This window comes from Strix uralensis, chromosome 15 (genome assembly GCF_047716275.1).
Source record: "Strix uralensis isolate ZFMK-TIS-50842 chromosome 15, bStrUra1, whole genome shotgun sequence".
In the NCBI taxonomy this organism is placed as follows: domain Eukaryota; kingdom Metazoa; phylum Chordata; class Aves; order Strigiformes; family Strigidae; genus Strix; species Strix uralensis.
Window position 1 is genome coordinate 6,565,238 of NC_133986.1, and position 15,765 is coordinate 6,581,002.

Genomic DNA, 15,765 nt, shown 5'->3' on the forward strand with positions numbered 1-15,765 from the left:
AAGAAAAATCTGTGAGGTGTTGAAAAATACTGAGCTTCGCTGTAAAGAAATGTTATTTGACTTAATGTGAATGATCCTCTGGATAATATTTAATATCTTACCTAAGTTATTAGCAGGTTATAAAGCATGTAAAACATCAGAAGACTAAATCTAAGTTAAAGTTATTTTATGGTCAAGTTAAAGATGTTCTGAGAACTTTTTACTTTCATTGCATTGCCTTAAAAACTATTTTGACAATTCATGACCACTATTAAGAATTTTATAATATTCCTGCTTTGTTTCTTCTAGGGATTTAAATTATAATAACATGGTAGAGTTCCCTGAAGCCATAAAAGCACTCCCAAGTCTAAAGGAGTTGTGAGTATTACTGATTCTTCTTTTTTACCAGTTCTCTTTCTCCTTTCCATAAATAAAAAGAGAAAAGAAATTCCTGGATTTAAGAATGCTTGTCTCATTATGCAGCAACCTAAATCAGATTAAGCTATGCTAAGTGAAGCTATAATTAAAAGAAAATATAATCATCAGCTAGAGAGGGAACTTATTGAAAATTATTTTGGAGTTATATAAGCAAGCAATTTATTCAGGAGAACCATTAGCATAGATCTTAATCATGAGCTGGTTTTGGCCTCCAGTAGCAGAATAAAGTATTCACTGATCACACGTTTTCCTTGTCCCCTCCTTAAGAGAGGAGCAAGAAGAGAGAAAGCACAAGATCATATTTTGGTCAGAATAGTTTCTTTCCAATTAAATATTTTCAGTTTAGCTGATGTGCAGTAGACAGAAATCATACCTTCAAAGTTATTCCTACAGTTTGACTTATTCCTGTTTAACTACAATCCTATTTTTATCAGGATTGGGAATTGAGTAGGTGTGAAGAAAATGACTATTGGTTGACTCTACTGACAGTATATTTTTAAATGCTGGTTTTCTTCTTTGCTAATATCTTTAGGGGATTTCACAGTAACTACATTTCCATAATTCCTGATGGTGCATTTGCAGGAAACCCCCTTCTAAGAACAATGTAAGTTATTTTCATGCATCTATTTTTAGTCTTTAGCAGACACTGACTGTAAGAACAATGATTGAAACATGTTTTTCATTTCCCAGACATTTGTATGATAATCCTTTGTCTTTTGTGGGGAACTCAGCATTTCAGAATCTGTCAGATCTGCATTCACTGTAAGTATCCTCTCAACTATATAGTACAATAAATGGATATGAAACGTTGTGGCTAAGAACTCAAAATAACTAAATTTGCTGACTGCCTCTTACCTTAGAATTTTTTTGCAGTAAGCTTTAATAAACATTGCTATTGTTGGAAATATCCAGTTTCTCTAAGAAGCTGTAGTAAATGTGCTCCTCAACCTTTTTTTTTTTTTTTTTTAAGTCTTCATTACCTTGCGTAAGACACATAACCTCAGGCCAAATGCTCAGGTTCTTACTTAAACAAACTGCAGTATGTCCTAGGTGGTTTTTGAACAGGGATGTACATTGTGAGAATGTTTTGCAGGTTAGTGCATGCATGCTCTCAAAAGATACCAGTTCTGGGGGTGACGAGTAAGCAAAATGGTGTGAGACTTGAAACTTTGAACTACAAACTACCTATGAGTTTATTCCGTTTTCATATGTGTATTGATACGACTTTTCCAGCTTGATGAATTCCAGTTGTTTGCTAATGGAGGAGTAACTTATTAAGCAAATTACTAGTATAAGAGGCAGTGAAAAGTTTTATCTTTTACACACTATTTTCATATTAAAAAATTTTTAAAAAAGCAGTAAGAATGTTAGAATATCTCCTTAGTGAAAATACCTACCTGATAGCAGGATTGAATGTCACAATTCATTTGTGTGCTAGTTTACAGCTAACTTTCGTGGGGATTTTTTTAGGGTCATTCGGGGTGCCAGCATGGTGCAGTGGTTTCCTAATTTGACAGGAACCGTTAATCTGGAGAGCTTGTAAGTATCTCTTACAGAAAAAATTTTCAATAATTTCCTGATTTTGCGTCTTGTGGAGTGAATAAATATGACTGGTGGACCTGAAGAGCAACTAGATATATGTTATCTTCCTATCAATAAATGTAATTACATAGCATCCTTACTGTGATACCTCGGTGTCTCTTAAATAATTCTTTTAATAGGGTACACTGACAGCAGCCTATGAAAAGGCCATTGATACTAACACCCCTCTCACAGAACTGAAAAACAGAAAAGTTGGCCTCTTACAAAAACCAAACCAAAAAAAACTTTGGTGGGTGAATCTAGCACCCCAGGTGCTGAGACAGCATCCTTATTCTGCTCTCACCTATGCTTGTTATGCCATCTACCATCAGCAATGCAAACATACATATATGGGCTTTTTTTTCCACAGGACTCTAACAGGGACCAAGATAAACAGTATTCCTGTTAATTTATGCCAAGAGCAAAAGGTGCTACGAACTTTGTAAGTATACACATTGTGCTTCTATCTTCATCTGCATCAAAATGTTTTAAAAGAAACTTCAATCTGATTTAAAGCAAAAGTATTGCTTAGAATTGCTCATCCTAGTAGTTCTATCAAAGCTGGAAATCTGATTCTAGTTTGTTGATTTTTCAAGTCAAGACTCATAGCAAAGTTGATGTAATGCCTTGTATTCCTAAAACAGGGGGTCCCCTTTATAGAGAGGCACTGTATTTCTTTCATATGTTATGAAAGATATGCAAGGTGGTGCTGCAGAACAGTCTTGGCATCTTCAAATTCACTCTGCCACCATTAATTCTTAACACAACAGTAGTCATCTACATTCGGAGGTTAAGGGAGAGTTTAATTATAGTGCTTTGACTTTTTTGGGAACACAGGGAGCATCAGAAACTATGAGAAATGCAGATGAGGATTAGGAAGAGAATAGTAACACAAAGACAAGACAGAAAAAGCAGTAAGGATGTGTTAAAATAAATGCAAAAACCCCCAAACTGATAAATGAAACCACTGGGAGGGGAGAGGCAAAGCCATGTTTACAAAGGATACACGAGGAAAAGTTGGAACAAAAGAAAGTGCTGAAAAATGGAGGAGAAAAATATGTTCTGTTTTATAGAAGAAAAACTGGGGAAAAAGAATGACGAGGTAGGATTTATTTTCAAATGTCTGTTTATCTTTTGAACAGAAATGTTTAGGTTTGTTTGCAAGTCTCTTGTCTCCTTTTTTGCTTCATAGTTTCACAGAATATTCTGAATAGCTCTGCTTAGGGAGGTACCAGCACACTAAATCAAAATTAGCACCAAATTCCTGCATTGCATACTCTCTATCCAGTTTATTCTAAAAAAGCAGATTATCAATAAACCTTTTTAGATTACTACTCTCAGAATTCAGGGAATACGTACCCTATGGTTTTAGGGTATGCATGTATCCAGATGCAGAGCTGAAAGCAGGGAAATAGAATATAGAGTATACATAGAAATAGAATCAAAACACTGGTTGGGAGGGATCTCATGAGCTGTTGAAGCCACTGTAAAGCTATAGCCTGTTTCTCCATTACTTCTCAGTTACAGAGCACTAGTTTTAGTTGTTAAGATTTGTCAGAATTTTGGGATGAAATTTTTTTAATGTTTGCTTCTTTACATCACTGGTTGAATATTTCAGGAAAGTAAAAAACCCACTTCACTGAATTCAGAGGCAAACATGGGGAGAGAGAAATGTAGCTTTTAAAAAGATTACATGAATAGAGTGAATGTAAGGCAACGAATGAACATTTTACAGAGTTGTATAGGCAGCCTTATTTCTGCTGTTTGCTGACTGTTGCAAGCTTGACAGAGCAGTTATGTCTTTCTACACCTTTAGGTGTATATATGTATAATCAAAGTATATAGTGGGGCTAGTTAGGACAACTATGGAGAGATCACACTTGTGATTCCCCTCATGATTTTTCTCTAAACTGCCCTTAGTTTTTCCACAGAATGTTACTAATGGGAAGATTTTTCTGCCAATCCATTTAATGGTTACAGGTGATGAGATGTTTCAAGTAGCAAAGAGTTGAACTAAACACCTTTCTCCCATTTTCTGTTTTGAAGGGACTTGTCTTATAACAATATAAAGGACCTCCCAAGTTTTAAGGGCTGCCACTCCTTGGAGGAAATGTAAGTAGAAATACATGTTGTTTATTTTTATTATCTCCTTAGTATGCTGAGTCCAAGTCTCTAGAAATTTTTTTCCTTCATGTTTGATCATAAGTTTCTAAGATTAAGAACAGAGAGAAATAATGGGACCATCTCATGTGAGGAGTGTGCTGGACGGAGAATTCAACCACTTTGTTATCCTCAATTAGCTAAGGTTTAGTTGTTCCTATGGCACAAAAAAGGATGAAGGACACCTTAATCCTGCATTTCATAGAAGTATTGCTATATGCGTAAATGGAAGGGGCTTTATGTGTTTTCCTTCCTGCCTCTTGTCTCTTCCACTCTTCTTCAGTTCCCTCCAACCATCACCCTATAGTTGCGTAAAATGATTTTTCCTCTGGTCCCTGTAAGACACATTCAAAACCCATCTTTGCTTTTCCTTACTTCATTGTTTTAAAGCTTCTTAAGCTTAATTTCCAGACTCTACACAATTTTTCCACCTGCTTATGTTCCAAATGCTCCTTCTACCTCTACTGCACTCAAGCTTCTTTCCTCTTAACCGATTTTGCTCTTGGCATCTTTGGGCTTGTTGTACACATGGTTCATTGTAAAGGGAGCTAGTGAACTGAAAGTATAATTTGACCATTAGCTCTAGAGGCATTTCTCAACATTTTCCTTTCCTAAATCTGTATTTTGAGAAATGAAAGTGCACCCAGGGTTAGAATATTCCTAAAGATTCCCTGCAAAATGAAGTAGATTTGTTTTAAATCTGTGTGACTCTTCAAAGTTCACAAAGTGTTACTTTTAGCTTGGAAGTAATTCAGTCCACGCTTAACAGTCTCTTCGAAATTTAAATGAGTTGAGAATTGAGATTGAGCAGAGGTACCATGAAAGAACCTCATGGTTGTATTAACATGGCTAATGCAAAATACTTAAACAGTTTGCCTACAAGGGGCAACAAGAAAAATCTTGCCATTGGTAAGGCTAAATCTGTGTATTAGCAGGCACCAAGCTATCCCTTGTTTGAAGTCAGCCCAGTTAGCCAATAAAGTTCTGTTTCTACTTCTTCACTTTGCAGTTCCTTACAGCATAATCAAATCCATGAAATCACAGAGGATACCTTTCAAGGACTGTCCTCCCTTCGTATCCTGTAAGTGTACATAACTGCATGCTGAGAAAAACAAGATAATGTTTTTGATTCCCATGTAAACTGATACCAGGGTTTGGGGTTACAAATCTGACTGATGACAAAAGGCCAGGTATGCTGGATCCTGAGGTGGAGCAAACCATGTGCAAAAGATACTAGCAGCAGCTGGTTTAGTCCCTTTATTTCTAGTCTCCTTTTTGTTTTTCTAGTCTATAAAGGTATTTTTTTATATATATGAATAGAGGAGATTTTTTTTTTTGGTAGTCCACTCTTTTGCATTATATTATTGCTATATTACTCCATGATGCGGTATTTATTGGAGAGATCCTATCTGTTTTTCTCAGGAGGAACAGATCAGTAAACAAAATTATCCCCTCACCTTACATCTCTAGGTATATGAAGATTATATAGGAACACTGAAATTATCAGAAAAAAAAAAAAATCCACAAACTGATAGGTGTTTTAAAAAGAATGTCATAATATAAGTCGTGGTCCAGCAGCAACTGGATCTGGATTTTGAAATCCAGCAAAGCAGATGCCCTTCTGCTTGTTCTTTTGTTGTCTTCCCCCACCCCTGCCACATGTGCATTTGTCACCAAAGGGATTGTCCTGGCACCTTCAGCCCGGGAATGGGTGGTGCCGGAGCCAGCTTCTGCCTTTGGGAGCGCAGGCCCAGCTGCTAGCACCAGGGAGGAAGGGAAGGGGGGAGGAATGGGAGATGGATCCTATTCTGAGAATGAGGTGAAGCAGGATACAGCTGCCTTACCAAGGGATTTGGCTGCTACTGCACCTGGCTGACTGGGGAGAGAGGGGAAATGGGAGGGTTGTTCAGCTTTCCTGAAAAAGGCATAATGTATTTGTCACCTTAGCTTTTTTCTCAGTACAGTCGCTGTTACAAAGTTTTGATGAAACTGCTAAAATAATCTCATTCGGCATTCATTGCAGCGACCTCAGTAGAAACCGTATCCATCATATCCACAAGGAAGCTTTCACCACCATTGGAGCTATTGTTAACCTGTAAGTGGGCTGTTCTGTGCAGCGACCTCCTGTCTCTATTGTTAAACTGCTGAGATAGTAAATATTTTTAGTTTAAAATTGATATGTGCCTATTGTGTGTTTCATCTGTGTGAATCACAAAACCTCTCGCTAGCTGAACGTATGCAGGGCATGCATCTTTAAAGTGCCTGCTGCACTGACAGGCATTTGTCAGACTACAGCCTCGGTACGAGACCTTAAAAAGCCTTCCTACTTCAATGAAATGTATGCTATAGGATTCTCAAACTTACTTTGTTATAACACCGTCTTAATATTCACATTTCAGAGACCTGAGTTTCAATGAACTCACTTCAGTTCCAACTGAAGGATTGAGTGGACTCAACCAGCTTAAACTTGCAGGCAATTCTGAGTTGAAAGAAGCTTTGGCAGCAAAGAACTTTGCAAAGCTCCGGTACGTTGGTAACAGCACCACAGAGTGCCTCACTTACTTTGACAGTAGCAAGCAATGTGACAATAAATGAAGGCCGTTTAAATAATACTCACAACAAATGATCAGGCCCTTTGAGTCCTGCAGTGCCTTAATGTTGGCATATATGAAGGGGCATCTGACTATTCTGGTATAGAAGCCATTTGCAGACAAATTTCTTGGAACCTTTTATATTTTTCCTCCACCGCTTTTCAGGCAGATACCATCTGACTTTGGAGTAGTGGTTTGGGTGGTTTCCATTTGTGAACTGAGCACATCTCTCTTTCACAGTGTGGAAAGTGGGAGCAGACGCGCAGGTGTTTGAATCCATATCACCATGCTTTATACATACACTGTTTATTCTTGGAGGCAAATGATAAGAGTAACAGTAATCATTCAAATGGGAACCTGGTACTGAGTTCAGTGGGAGGTGCATCAGACAGTGATTAACAGCTTTGCATTTTCAAAGATCTTTCTGCACATTGAGAAGAAGCAGTTAAAAATTGTTTCCCATACTGTCCGATGGAAAAAATGGAGGTGAAGATACTGTGAATTTGTCTAATTTTGCCAGCAAAAGAATCCATGTCAGTTTTAGAATCAGGCCTCAGCAGTCCTGTGGAAACAGCAGATTGGTTTTTAGGTTTTGGTCTGTGCTTGAGAACTAATGCATTGTGGGATCCTTTAGACTGATGTTCCTCCTAAATATTTACAAGAACAGAATTCAGGAACAATACTGCAGACAGTTGATATTGTAGCCTTGAGTCAGGAAGATTACCTTCTGGTCTGCTATTATCTCCTTGTTTATGTGGACTTCTTAAAACTCTGTATGTGCAGCTGTAGTTCTTCTCTACCAGGATTAATAGTATGTACCATTTCTGTCAAACACACACAAAAAAAATAGAAGAAAAAAAAAATCTTATTTTGGGGCCACAAAATGAAGAGTGAGAAGTAAAGATATAATTTTAAACATAGTGGTCATCTGGGAATTAACTTTCTTACAAAAGAGTTATTCTTTAACTTGCTTAATTAGTTTTAAGTTTCATTTGTACAGCAACGCCACAAACACTGATCAGAATTTTGTTTGTGTTCGGAGTAGAATGACTAATAAAGAGAGCTAAACGTCACAGGATTTTCTTTGTACTCCTTGCAGCAGACAAGACTTGGATGTATCACCTATCCTTTATCTCAGTGCAAAAGTTCATCAGAAATTATTACAACTGATCCAATTTGAAATAGTTTTTTTATTAGCAACCATGACAAAAACAAGCTTCAGTTTTAGCACTGAAGTGTGTCACTTAAATATTTTCAATAGATGGTAATCTTAACTTCAGTTACAGTGGGTAACACTCCTTGTTGTTCTGCCTGTATTTCAGGTCACTCTCTGTGCCATACGCTTACCAGTGCTGTGCATTTTGGGGTTGTGATTCTTATCTAAACTCTAACGCTGAAGATTCCAGTCACCAAGATCAAGGTGCCTTGATGGATCGTGAGAAGGGTAAGGGTTAAACCATTGTACTAAACTGGCGGTATTATTTTGGGCCAGACTAGACCAAATAACAATGTATGTTGTCTTTGTATAAGAAAATTTAGAAGATGTAAATGTTTATAGGGGTACAAAAGCTGTCTCTGAAAGTGCTTAGCAGTTGCTTACAGATCGGCAGTGCCATGTTCCTTCTAAATGTGTGAGATGGATTTATCTGACAGTGTAAGATTTGCCTGGTTTTTTAAAAAAAACATATTTCTAAACTGCTAGTATTGTTTCTGTCACTTTCTGCCAAAGCAGAAAATATTTTATGGTTCTCAGCATTTCGACCTTCCTGTTCAGAAAGGCCTTGTCTTTCCACTATCAAGGCCAGTAGATCTTTCCCCCACGATGAAGGATGTTGCTGTTTTGTTACAAAGCATTGTGAGTAGCTGGGACAGGCAGCAGTAACTCAAACTGTTGCAGCGATTTCTGCACTCAGCGTTCGACCTTATGTGGCAAACCAGAACAGCTCCACTTGTTAAAGGCTTGAATGTTGGTGAAGTGTTAGGTCTTTGATCTTTCAGAGGACTACTTCCATCCTAGGCAGCTTCACTGCATTTCACTTCTTTTTTCTTTCTACAACTAACCTGTTTTTCATTTTTACTTGGATACAGCTGATGCAGATGTTCTAAGAAATGAGGAAAATGAGGAACTGGGACAGACTATTATTCACTGTACACCAGCAACAGGTAAATCCTATAATGTGCTTTAGCCACATTGTGAACTTCAGGCATGGTGTTATGCAAATTGCTGTCTGCAGAATTACATGTTTCATTCCCTGTAGCTGTTCTGTACACCAAAGATTAAATTCTACAATGCTTGGGTGGAACTTCATTTGATGACAGTGTTGTTTTGGATGAGTGATCACAAAGATTTGGCTCAGCTTTAGACACGTAACGCTGTATTGGAGAACTAGGAGAAAAATAGAAGTTTGTTTCCATAAGCAAAACAATGAAGATTGTCATACTTCTATCTGGAGCCGGCTGTGTTTAATGCGCTGCCCTCTAATTCTGCATTGCTCTTGCCAAAGAGATGATGAATGCTCATCTATTTCAGTGAGAAGTCGGCCTGTGCTTTAAAAGCTTAACTCAAACTGCTCTCATTGGTGGTTTTAACTAAGCTTGATGTCTTTGCAGGAGAGAGGATGAGGAATGCTCAGGTTATGTGTTCCCCAGCCCTGCTATAGACTCGTAAACTGACAGCAGAGGGCTGTTACAAGTAGCTTGGGCAGGCGTCTTAAACTGCTGCAGATAATTGAGAAATGGTTAGCCTCGCTGGCATACCAGAATTGCTCCAATTCAGGCTTGAACAGTCCAGGAGGGTTAAAAGTCTTTGATCTTGCAAACAAACATTTTCATTCTAAGCAGCCTGGTTGCTGCCCTTCTGCTTATCTTCCTCGAACTGCAAATTTCCACACATGGTTCCACTCGGCTCCTAAAGCGCTTGCTGTGGTGCCTCCTATTTCCTTGCCATTGCCACGGGCTCTCCAGAGGATTCCTTCTGTACATCTTGTACCCTCCTGCTTGCAGAAACAGAAACACACAGATGGGGGGGAACACTTTTCTGTGTATGCTTCCAGTGAAGTTACTTCTGGATGAGCAGGGGTTTTCCAAGTCTTGGTTCATTCTCTTCTCCTAAACTGGTATTTTACATCCATTATGAAAATCTGTTCACTCTTCATCTTTTGGGCTAGCTCCAGCTTTAGTATACAGACTATCACAAGGATTTCTTGATCATAGCCCCAAAAAATTGTGGTCAGAAAGTCAAATATATTATAAATCTAACTGTAAATGATCTGAGAATTAATTTGACCAGTGTTGCTTATTTGCTTTTGATCTCCTGTTCACAGAATGAGAATTCAGATGGTGTATTACATGGGTTCAGTCTTTAAAGCTTTTAGCTCTCTCTTTTTGCCCACGCCAGAGATGCTATAGCTCTAAAAGGAATGAAGAGCTTGTTTTACAAGTTCACAATTTGCCTTGTTTTTCACCAGTCCCTCCCATACTAACAACTTGTTTTCTATGCCATGCTGTCGTCTGGTCTTAAGTAGGACACTCCACCCACCATGTAAGTTCTGAATCATTGCTCATCTCGTAGATCCACTTTCTGCTTTGCCTAATGGCAGGAATGGATTGTGAACAGTGGCACTCAAGTAGCGCAGCACTGAAAGCCGTGAAATTAATCCCTCTGAGTGTGAATTTCCCCCGGTGGGCTGGGAATATTAGTAAGAGAGGAGGGTAACTTCTAACTCTGAGGATAGTTAGACCTTGGGAGAAAGACAGGAAAGCGTGGTGGGTTTTGTTTGTCCAAAGATGCCTCACTGTACAGCTACTAGAAAACAAGACTTGAAACTGATTTTGGGAGCACAGCGTTTCCTAACTAGGAAGTCGTTTTTATTTTTAAGTAGACTCAGCTTAGCAGGTATTGTTGCATCATGTGAATGTACTGTAAAAATTATTCTGGCAAGGATGTCTTACTCTGGAATATCTGCAAAAAAAGGGATTTTACTGCTGATTTTACTGGTCTGATAATCCAGTTAGCACCATTATTTCTTGCCCAGAAATGAAGTTTGCTTGTTTAAACAAACAAAAAGATTCTTTGACTTGTCAGTTCAGTAATTTCTGGAAGTTGCTTTAAGCCTTGGGAGATTTTTACACTGACATTTAATGGTTCTCCGCAGTTGCTCAGCCCGTGTTAGGGATGGGTTGTACTTACCTTTCACCTGCCTAAAGGGAGGGCATGAGCTGCACAGGCTGAGTCTGGCCTAGAAGCTCCAGCCTGAGGTGCAGCACAGTTTGGCATTTTTCTGCTCTGCCTTCAGCTCCCAGAGTGACTGACTGCAGGGAGAGATCCCCAGCTATTGTGCTTCGGACAATTAGCAGTGCCTAATGGGGATGTAGGAGAGGTTAAACTCTTCTAATTGTTACTTAAAATCAGTAGGATTTCCCTATGGAATAAGCAGCAATTAGAAGGATTAGAAGGGTAAGCAGTGGTAGTGACCTTTTTTCCTTGCCTTTCCTCCTATTATTTTCCTTGTTGGACTTTTTTTTTATTGTTTAAGCTTTTTTAAGTGGCAAAAGAAGGAAAAAAAAAATCATTTTCCCTATATGACTTTCCGAGCTCACAGTGCCTTTCAGTGATGAGGGTGGGGGAAAGGGCTTGTGATGAATAATCTTGTCCTTGTTAAAGCTGATGAAATTGAATTTGTCGTCTGTTTTACAGATGTTTCTTGTGACAAAAAGTTACTCCAGAAGGCATGTTTGTGGATCATTTTTTGAGAGAACATGTTACTTCTAAAAAATTCTTTTCCCCTTACAAGTCAGTTGTGAACATGTGCTTTTATTATTAACTTTTTTTATGAAGTATGAAATCTAAAGAAAATAAAAAGTATTTAGGTGGCACCAATAAAAACTACTTTGAGTAGCTAAAAGTTAATTAAGCTTGTTTAGCTTGTTTATACAAAGTATTCTCAAGTGACCATTCATCTCAGTAATTATTATTTCAGGCATAATTAGTAAATAGCTTCAACAGAATAGTTTATTTTCAACTGACCTATTTAGCAGTTCAGTTGTGTACTCTATTCATGAATTAATGAGGAGTGCTCTTGTAATACCTTTTGAAAATCTTGCTTATTAAGGCATGATTTTTTTCCTAAATTGGTTGTCCTTCTGTTTTGTTTTCTTCTAGGTGCTTTTAAGCCTTGTGAATATTTATTGGGCAGCTGGATGATTCGACTTACTGTCTGGTTTATTTTTTTGGTTGCTTTATTCTTCAACCTGCTTGTCATGTTAACAATATTTGCATCCTGTACTCCGTTGCCATCTTCCAAACTGTTTATAGGCCTGATTTCTGTCTCTAACTTATTTATGGGAGTCTATACTGGTATTTTAACTTTCTTGGATGCTGTCTCTTGGGGAAGATTTGCTGAATTTGGCATATGGTGGGAGACTGGCAGTGGTTGCAGAGTTGCTGGGTTTCTTGCAGTCTTTTCATCAGAAAGTGCCATTTTTTTCCTGATGTTGGCAGCTGTTGAACGGAGCTTCTCTGCAAAGGAGATCATTAAAAAGGGGAAAAGCAATCGCCAAAAACAATTTCAAATTGCAGCAGTTTTTGCTTTCCTGTGTGCTGTGGTAGCGGGATGCTTACCACTTTTTTATAAAGCGGAGTACTCAGCATCACCCCTTTGCTTGCCCTTCCCCACTGGAGAAACACCTTCGTTAGGTTTCACAGTAACTTTAGTGCTCCTGAATTCATTAGCATTTTTGCTAATGGCTATTATCTACACTAAACTGTATTGCAACTTGGAAAAAGAGGACCTCTCCGAAAACTCACAGTCCAGCATGATTAAGCATGTCGCTTGGCTAATCTTCACGAACTGTATCTTTTTCTGCCCTGTTGCGTTTTTCTCATTTGCACCATTGATCACTGCGATTTCTATCAGCCCTGAAATCATGAAGTCTGTTACTTTGATATTTTTCCCGTTGCCTGCTTGCCTGAACCCAGTCCTGTACGTCTTTTTCAACCCAAAGTTCAAGGAAGACTGGAAGTTGCTCAGGCGCCATATGACCAGGAAGAACGGAGCGGTAGCAATTGCTGTCAACGCCCAAGGGGGCTGCGTGACGCAGGATTTTTACTACGACTGTGGCGTGTACACCCATTTGCAGGGTAACGTCGCCGTGTGTGAATGTTGCGAATCGCTCCTTTTATCCAAGCCCGTGCCCTGTAAACATTTAATAAAATCACACAGCTGCCCCGCGCTGGCAGTGGTGCCTTGCCAAAGGCCGGATGGCTACTGGTCGGACTGCGGCACCCAGTCAGCTCACTCCGACTACGCGGACGAGGACGACTCCTTCGTGTCGGACAGCTCAGACCAAGTGCAGGCCTGCGGCCGCGCGTGTTTCTACCAAAGCCGAGGATTCCCTTTGGTTCGTTACGCCTACAACATACCGAGAATGAAAGACTGAAAAGGCTTTTTGCCTTCAGCTGTTCTAATAAAGAGGTATAATGCTTCGTAGACTGTTGCCTGTTTCGACCTTTCGAGCAGGAAGCACTTTTGTAATCATCGTTTAGTGTCGTTTGTAAAGAAGGGAAGCGGGCGGTAACTTCTTGAGCCATACATTTAAAAATAATTAAACAAATAAATCAATTGCCCTGACTGTAAATAATTGGTAAACCAAATTTGTTACCCAATATTTTTACTCTTTCCACACAATAGTGGTTTCTTTTATACAGTTTTTTACATGCTGATGGTGTGTTTCCACTTTGTACTCCAGTTGTACTTTGCTTCTGCTGTTGGCGAGGTAAGTTCTGTTGATTTTTTTTTTTTTCTGCCAAAGCACAATATAAAGGACAGCTGTTAAATATTAAAGAAATTATTTTTAAATGTGACTTTTCTATAATTAAGCAAAAACTCTCTTGCTAGCTTTGTATAGTGTATTCAGCATTGAATCTCAGGATGAATTTTACTGCAGGGCCAAAAAAGGGATTAATTCTCCCATACGTAACTGTGACAGCAATATAGGAATATCATGTTTGCTTTGTATTTCAAGCCAACGTTCAATTTTTAAATAAGGTTTTGTTACAATAAAGCACTTGCAATCCACAATATCTGTAGACTATGAAATAAGGATATTAACAGCTGTCAGGAATAATAGGGTTGAAAACATTTTTCCAGTGATGATGCATTACTTCAGGTGAACCACAGCAACTTTCTTCAGTATTACGCAGTGGGGTCACACTGTTGGAAGGAATATCAGTGCATCGGGTGGCGTTAGCAGCGTTGTCAATGTATACAGCTCACGTCTTGGCAGGAAGACTGGCTAATACTCTGCAGCCTGTTGAATGTTACAGCACCCCAATACTATCTATGAATAGACTGAGATTTTAGCAAATGGAGGGAAAGCAGAAAGCGATTTTGCAATAAAGAAAAGCATTTTTCCAATTATTTTACTGAGGGTGAAGTACACTGTGCAAAGTCACTGATTTTCATGTAAATCAGTGCAGTATTTTTAAACCATTCAAGTCCTGAGACCCAGATGATTTAAGTACAATCGGTGATCCATTTATCTATATTTAGTTTGAAATTTGATCGATATAAAGTTATGAATGCGTGATTAAATAATTATGTATGTTTCTTGAACAATATGCTAAATCAAGAGCAAATCCACTGCCATCCCAGTTACTCTGGAGACATTCTCATTAAGATTTAAAGCTAGATTGCTGTTTTGAGAATTAAACTGTATATACTGTTCATACAATGAATTTTTATCTTTGTATTGTAAATTATTTGATAGAACACATGATGGGAAATGTGGCTTCAGTTCATTTTGTTAATTAAAGCTACCTCCTAAACAATAGTGGCTGCCAGTAGCAGAATGTTTAAAATGTGGTTTATATACTTTTTGCATTGTAAATAGACGTGGTTGTATATTGTCACTGTAATAAAAACAGAATCCTTGTATATCAAAATCATGTAGTTTGTACAAAATATGGGAGGATTATTTACTGTATGCTGTTAATTTTGTAAGCCAAAATATTCACACGTAAAAAGAACAGAGAAGACAACCAACCGAGTTGTTAATCTTATATTTACACTCATGAATATTACATCTGCAATTAGCATGGAATGTTACACTGAAAGCAAATAAAGGGTACATGAATATTGACTGTTATTTATCTCTGTTTTTAAAAATTTAAGGCTGAAAGTGGTGCACATGTGAAATTATTGAGCATAAATAACATGTCATCTGCTCCCTGCTACATGTGGTGAGAGTTTTGAAAAAGAATTACCTGAAAAATAAGGAAGTTGTCAGTTTACAAGTGGATTTATGATCTTGGGCTAATGCTGACTCTTGGCATGCAAAAGGTTAAAACCTTCAGAGAAGTGTTTGCCCTCTTACAAAGCAATCTCTTTATTAAAGACGTTATCATGTATTGTGTTTGAGTTAGAAATGTTTTTAGTATGGATTGGAAAATCACACAGATAATGATTTTCGGTTTGATACTATTTCTATGCTGAGAGTTGTGGGGTTTTTTTAAAGACGTATTTTTGTAAGAGTCCTAGTCTGTTCCACGTTCCCTCTGTTTGCCAATCAGTCGCAGGTAACGAGAATACTTCTAAGAAGAATACTTTGCAAAACAGACAATAAATGTCAGCTGCCATTTCATAATCAGTAGGGAAGGAAATCCAGCCATCAAGCTTCCGGAAAGCCTGTTGTGTTCTCAATGTTCTTGAGTATGGATTTATTTCTTGTTTTACAAATAAGTCTTCGCTTGAAATGCTATTAAAATGATCAGACGTGTGATCTATTTGGAGTTCTGGTATTTCATTGTACATCAGAGTTTTTGGAGTTGCAGTTATGCTAATGGTTAACTCTTAATGCAGTCAGCCCAGTGTCTTCCAACACACGCAGGTTCTAGCTGCTGGTAGAGGTGAAAGAATACAGAGAGTAGCTACTAAAATCAACCCGTCAAGATGCAGGGATGCTAAACTTGCCTGTCTGATCACCACGTGCCCAACACCTATGGACGATCACACGAGGA

General features: G+C 38.3%; 1 protein-coding gene across 1 annotated transcript in view; it reads left to right on the forward strand.

Annotated features, from left to right (window-relative positions):
* Positions 1 to 15,531, forward strand: part of LGR4 (leucine rich repeat containing G protein-coupled receptor 4) — an 82,557-nt gene extending 67,026 nt beyond the window's left edge. Inside the window, exons 7-18 of the mRNA XM_074884634.1 lie at positions 289 to 357; positions 950 to 1,021; positions 1,108 to 1,179; positions 1,888 to 1,956; positions 2,369 to 2,440; positions 4,045 to 4,110; positions 5,168 to 5,239; positions 6,182 to 6,253; positions 6,558 to 6,683; positions 8,072 to 8,193; positions 8,838 to 8,912; positions 11,911 to 15,531. Of these exons, the coding sequence (XP_074740735.1) occupies positions 289 to 357; positions 950 to 1,021; positions 1,108 to 1,179; positions 1,888 to 1,956; positions 2,369 to 2,440; positions 4,045 to 4,110; positions 5,168 to 5,239; positions 6,182 to 6,253; positions 6,558 to 6,683; positions 8,072 to 8,193; positions 8,838 to 8,912; positions 11,911 to 13,187 (2,164 nt within the window). The 3' untranslated portion in view covers positions 13,188 to 15,531. The remainder of the gene's footprint in view (positions 1 to 288; positions 358 to 949; positions 1,022 to 1,107; positions 1,180 to 1,887; positions 1,957 to 2,368; positions 2,441 to 4,044; positions 4,111 to 5,167; positions 5,240 to 6,181; positions 6,254 to 6,557; positions 6,684 to 8,071; positions 8,194 to 8,837; positions 8,913 to 11,910) is intronic.
* Positions 15,532 to 15,765: the final 234 nt, after the last annotated feature.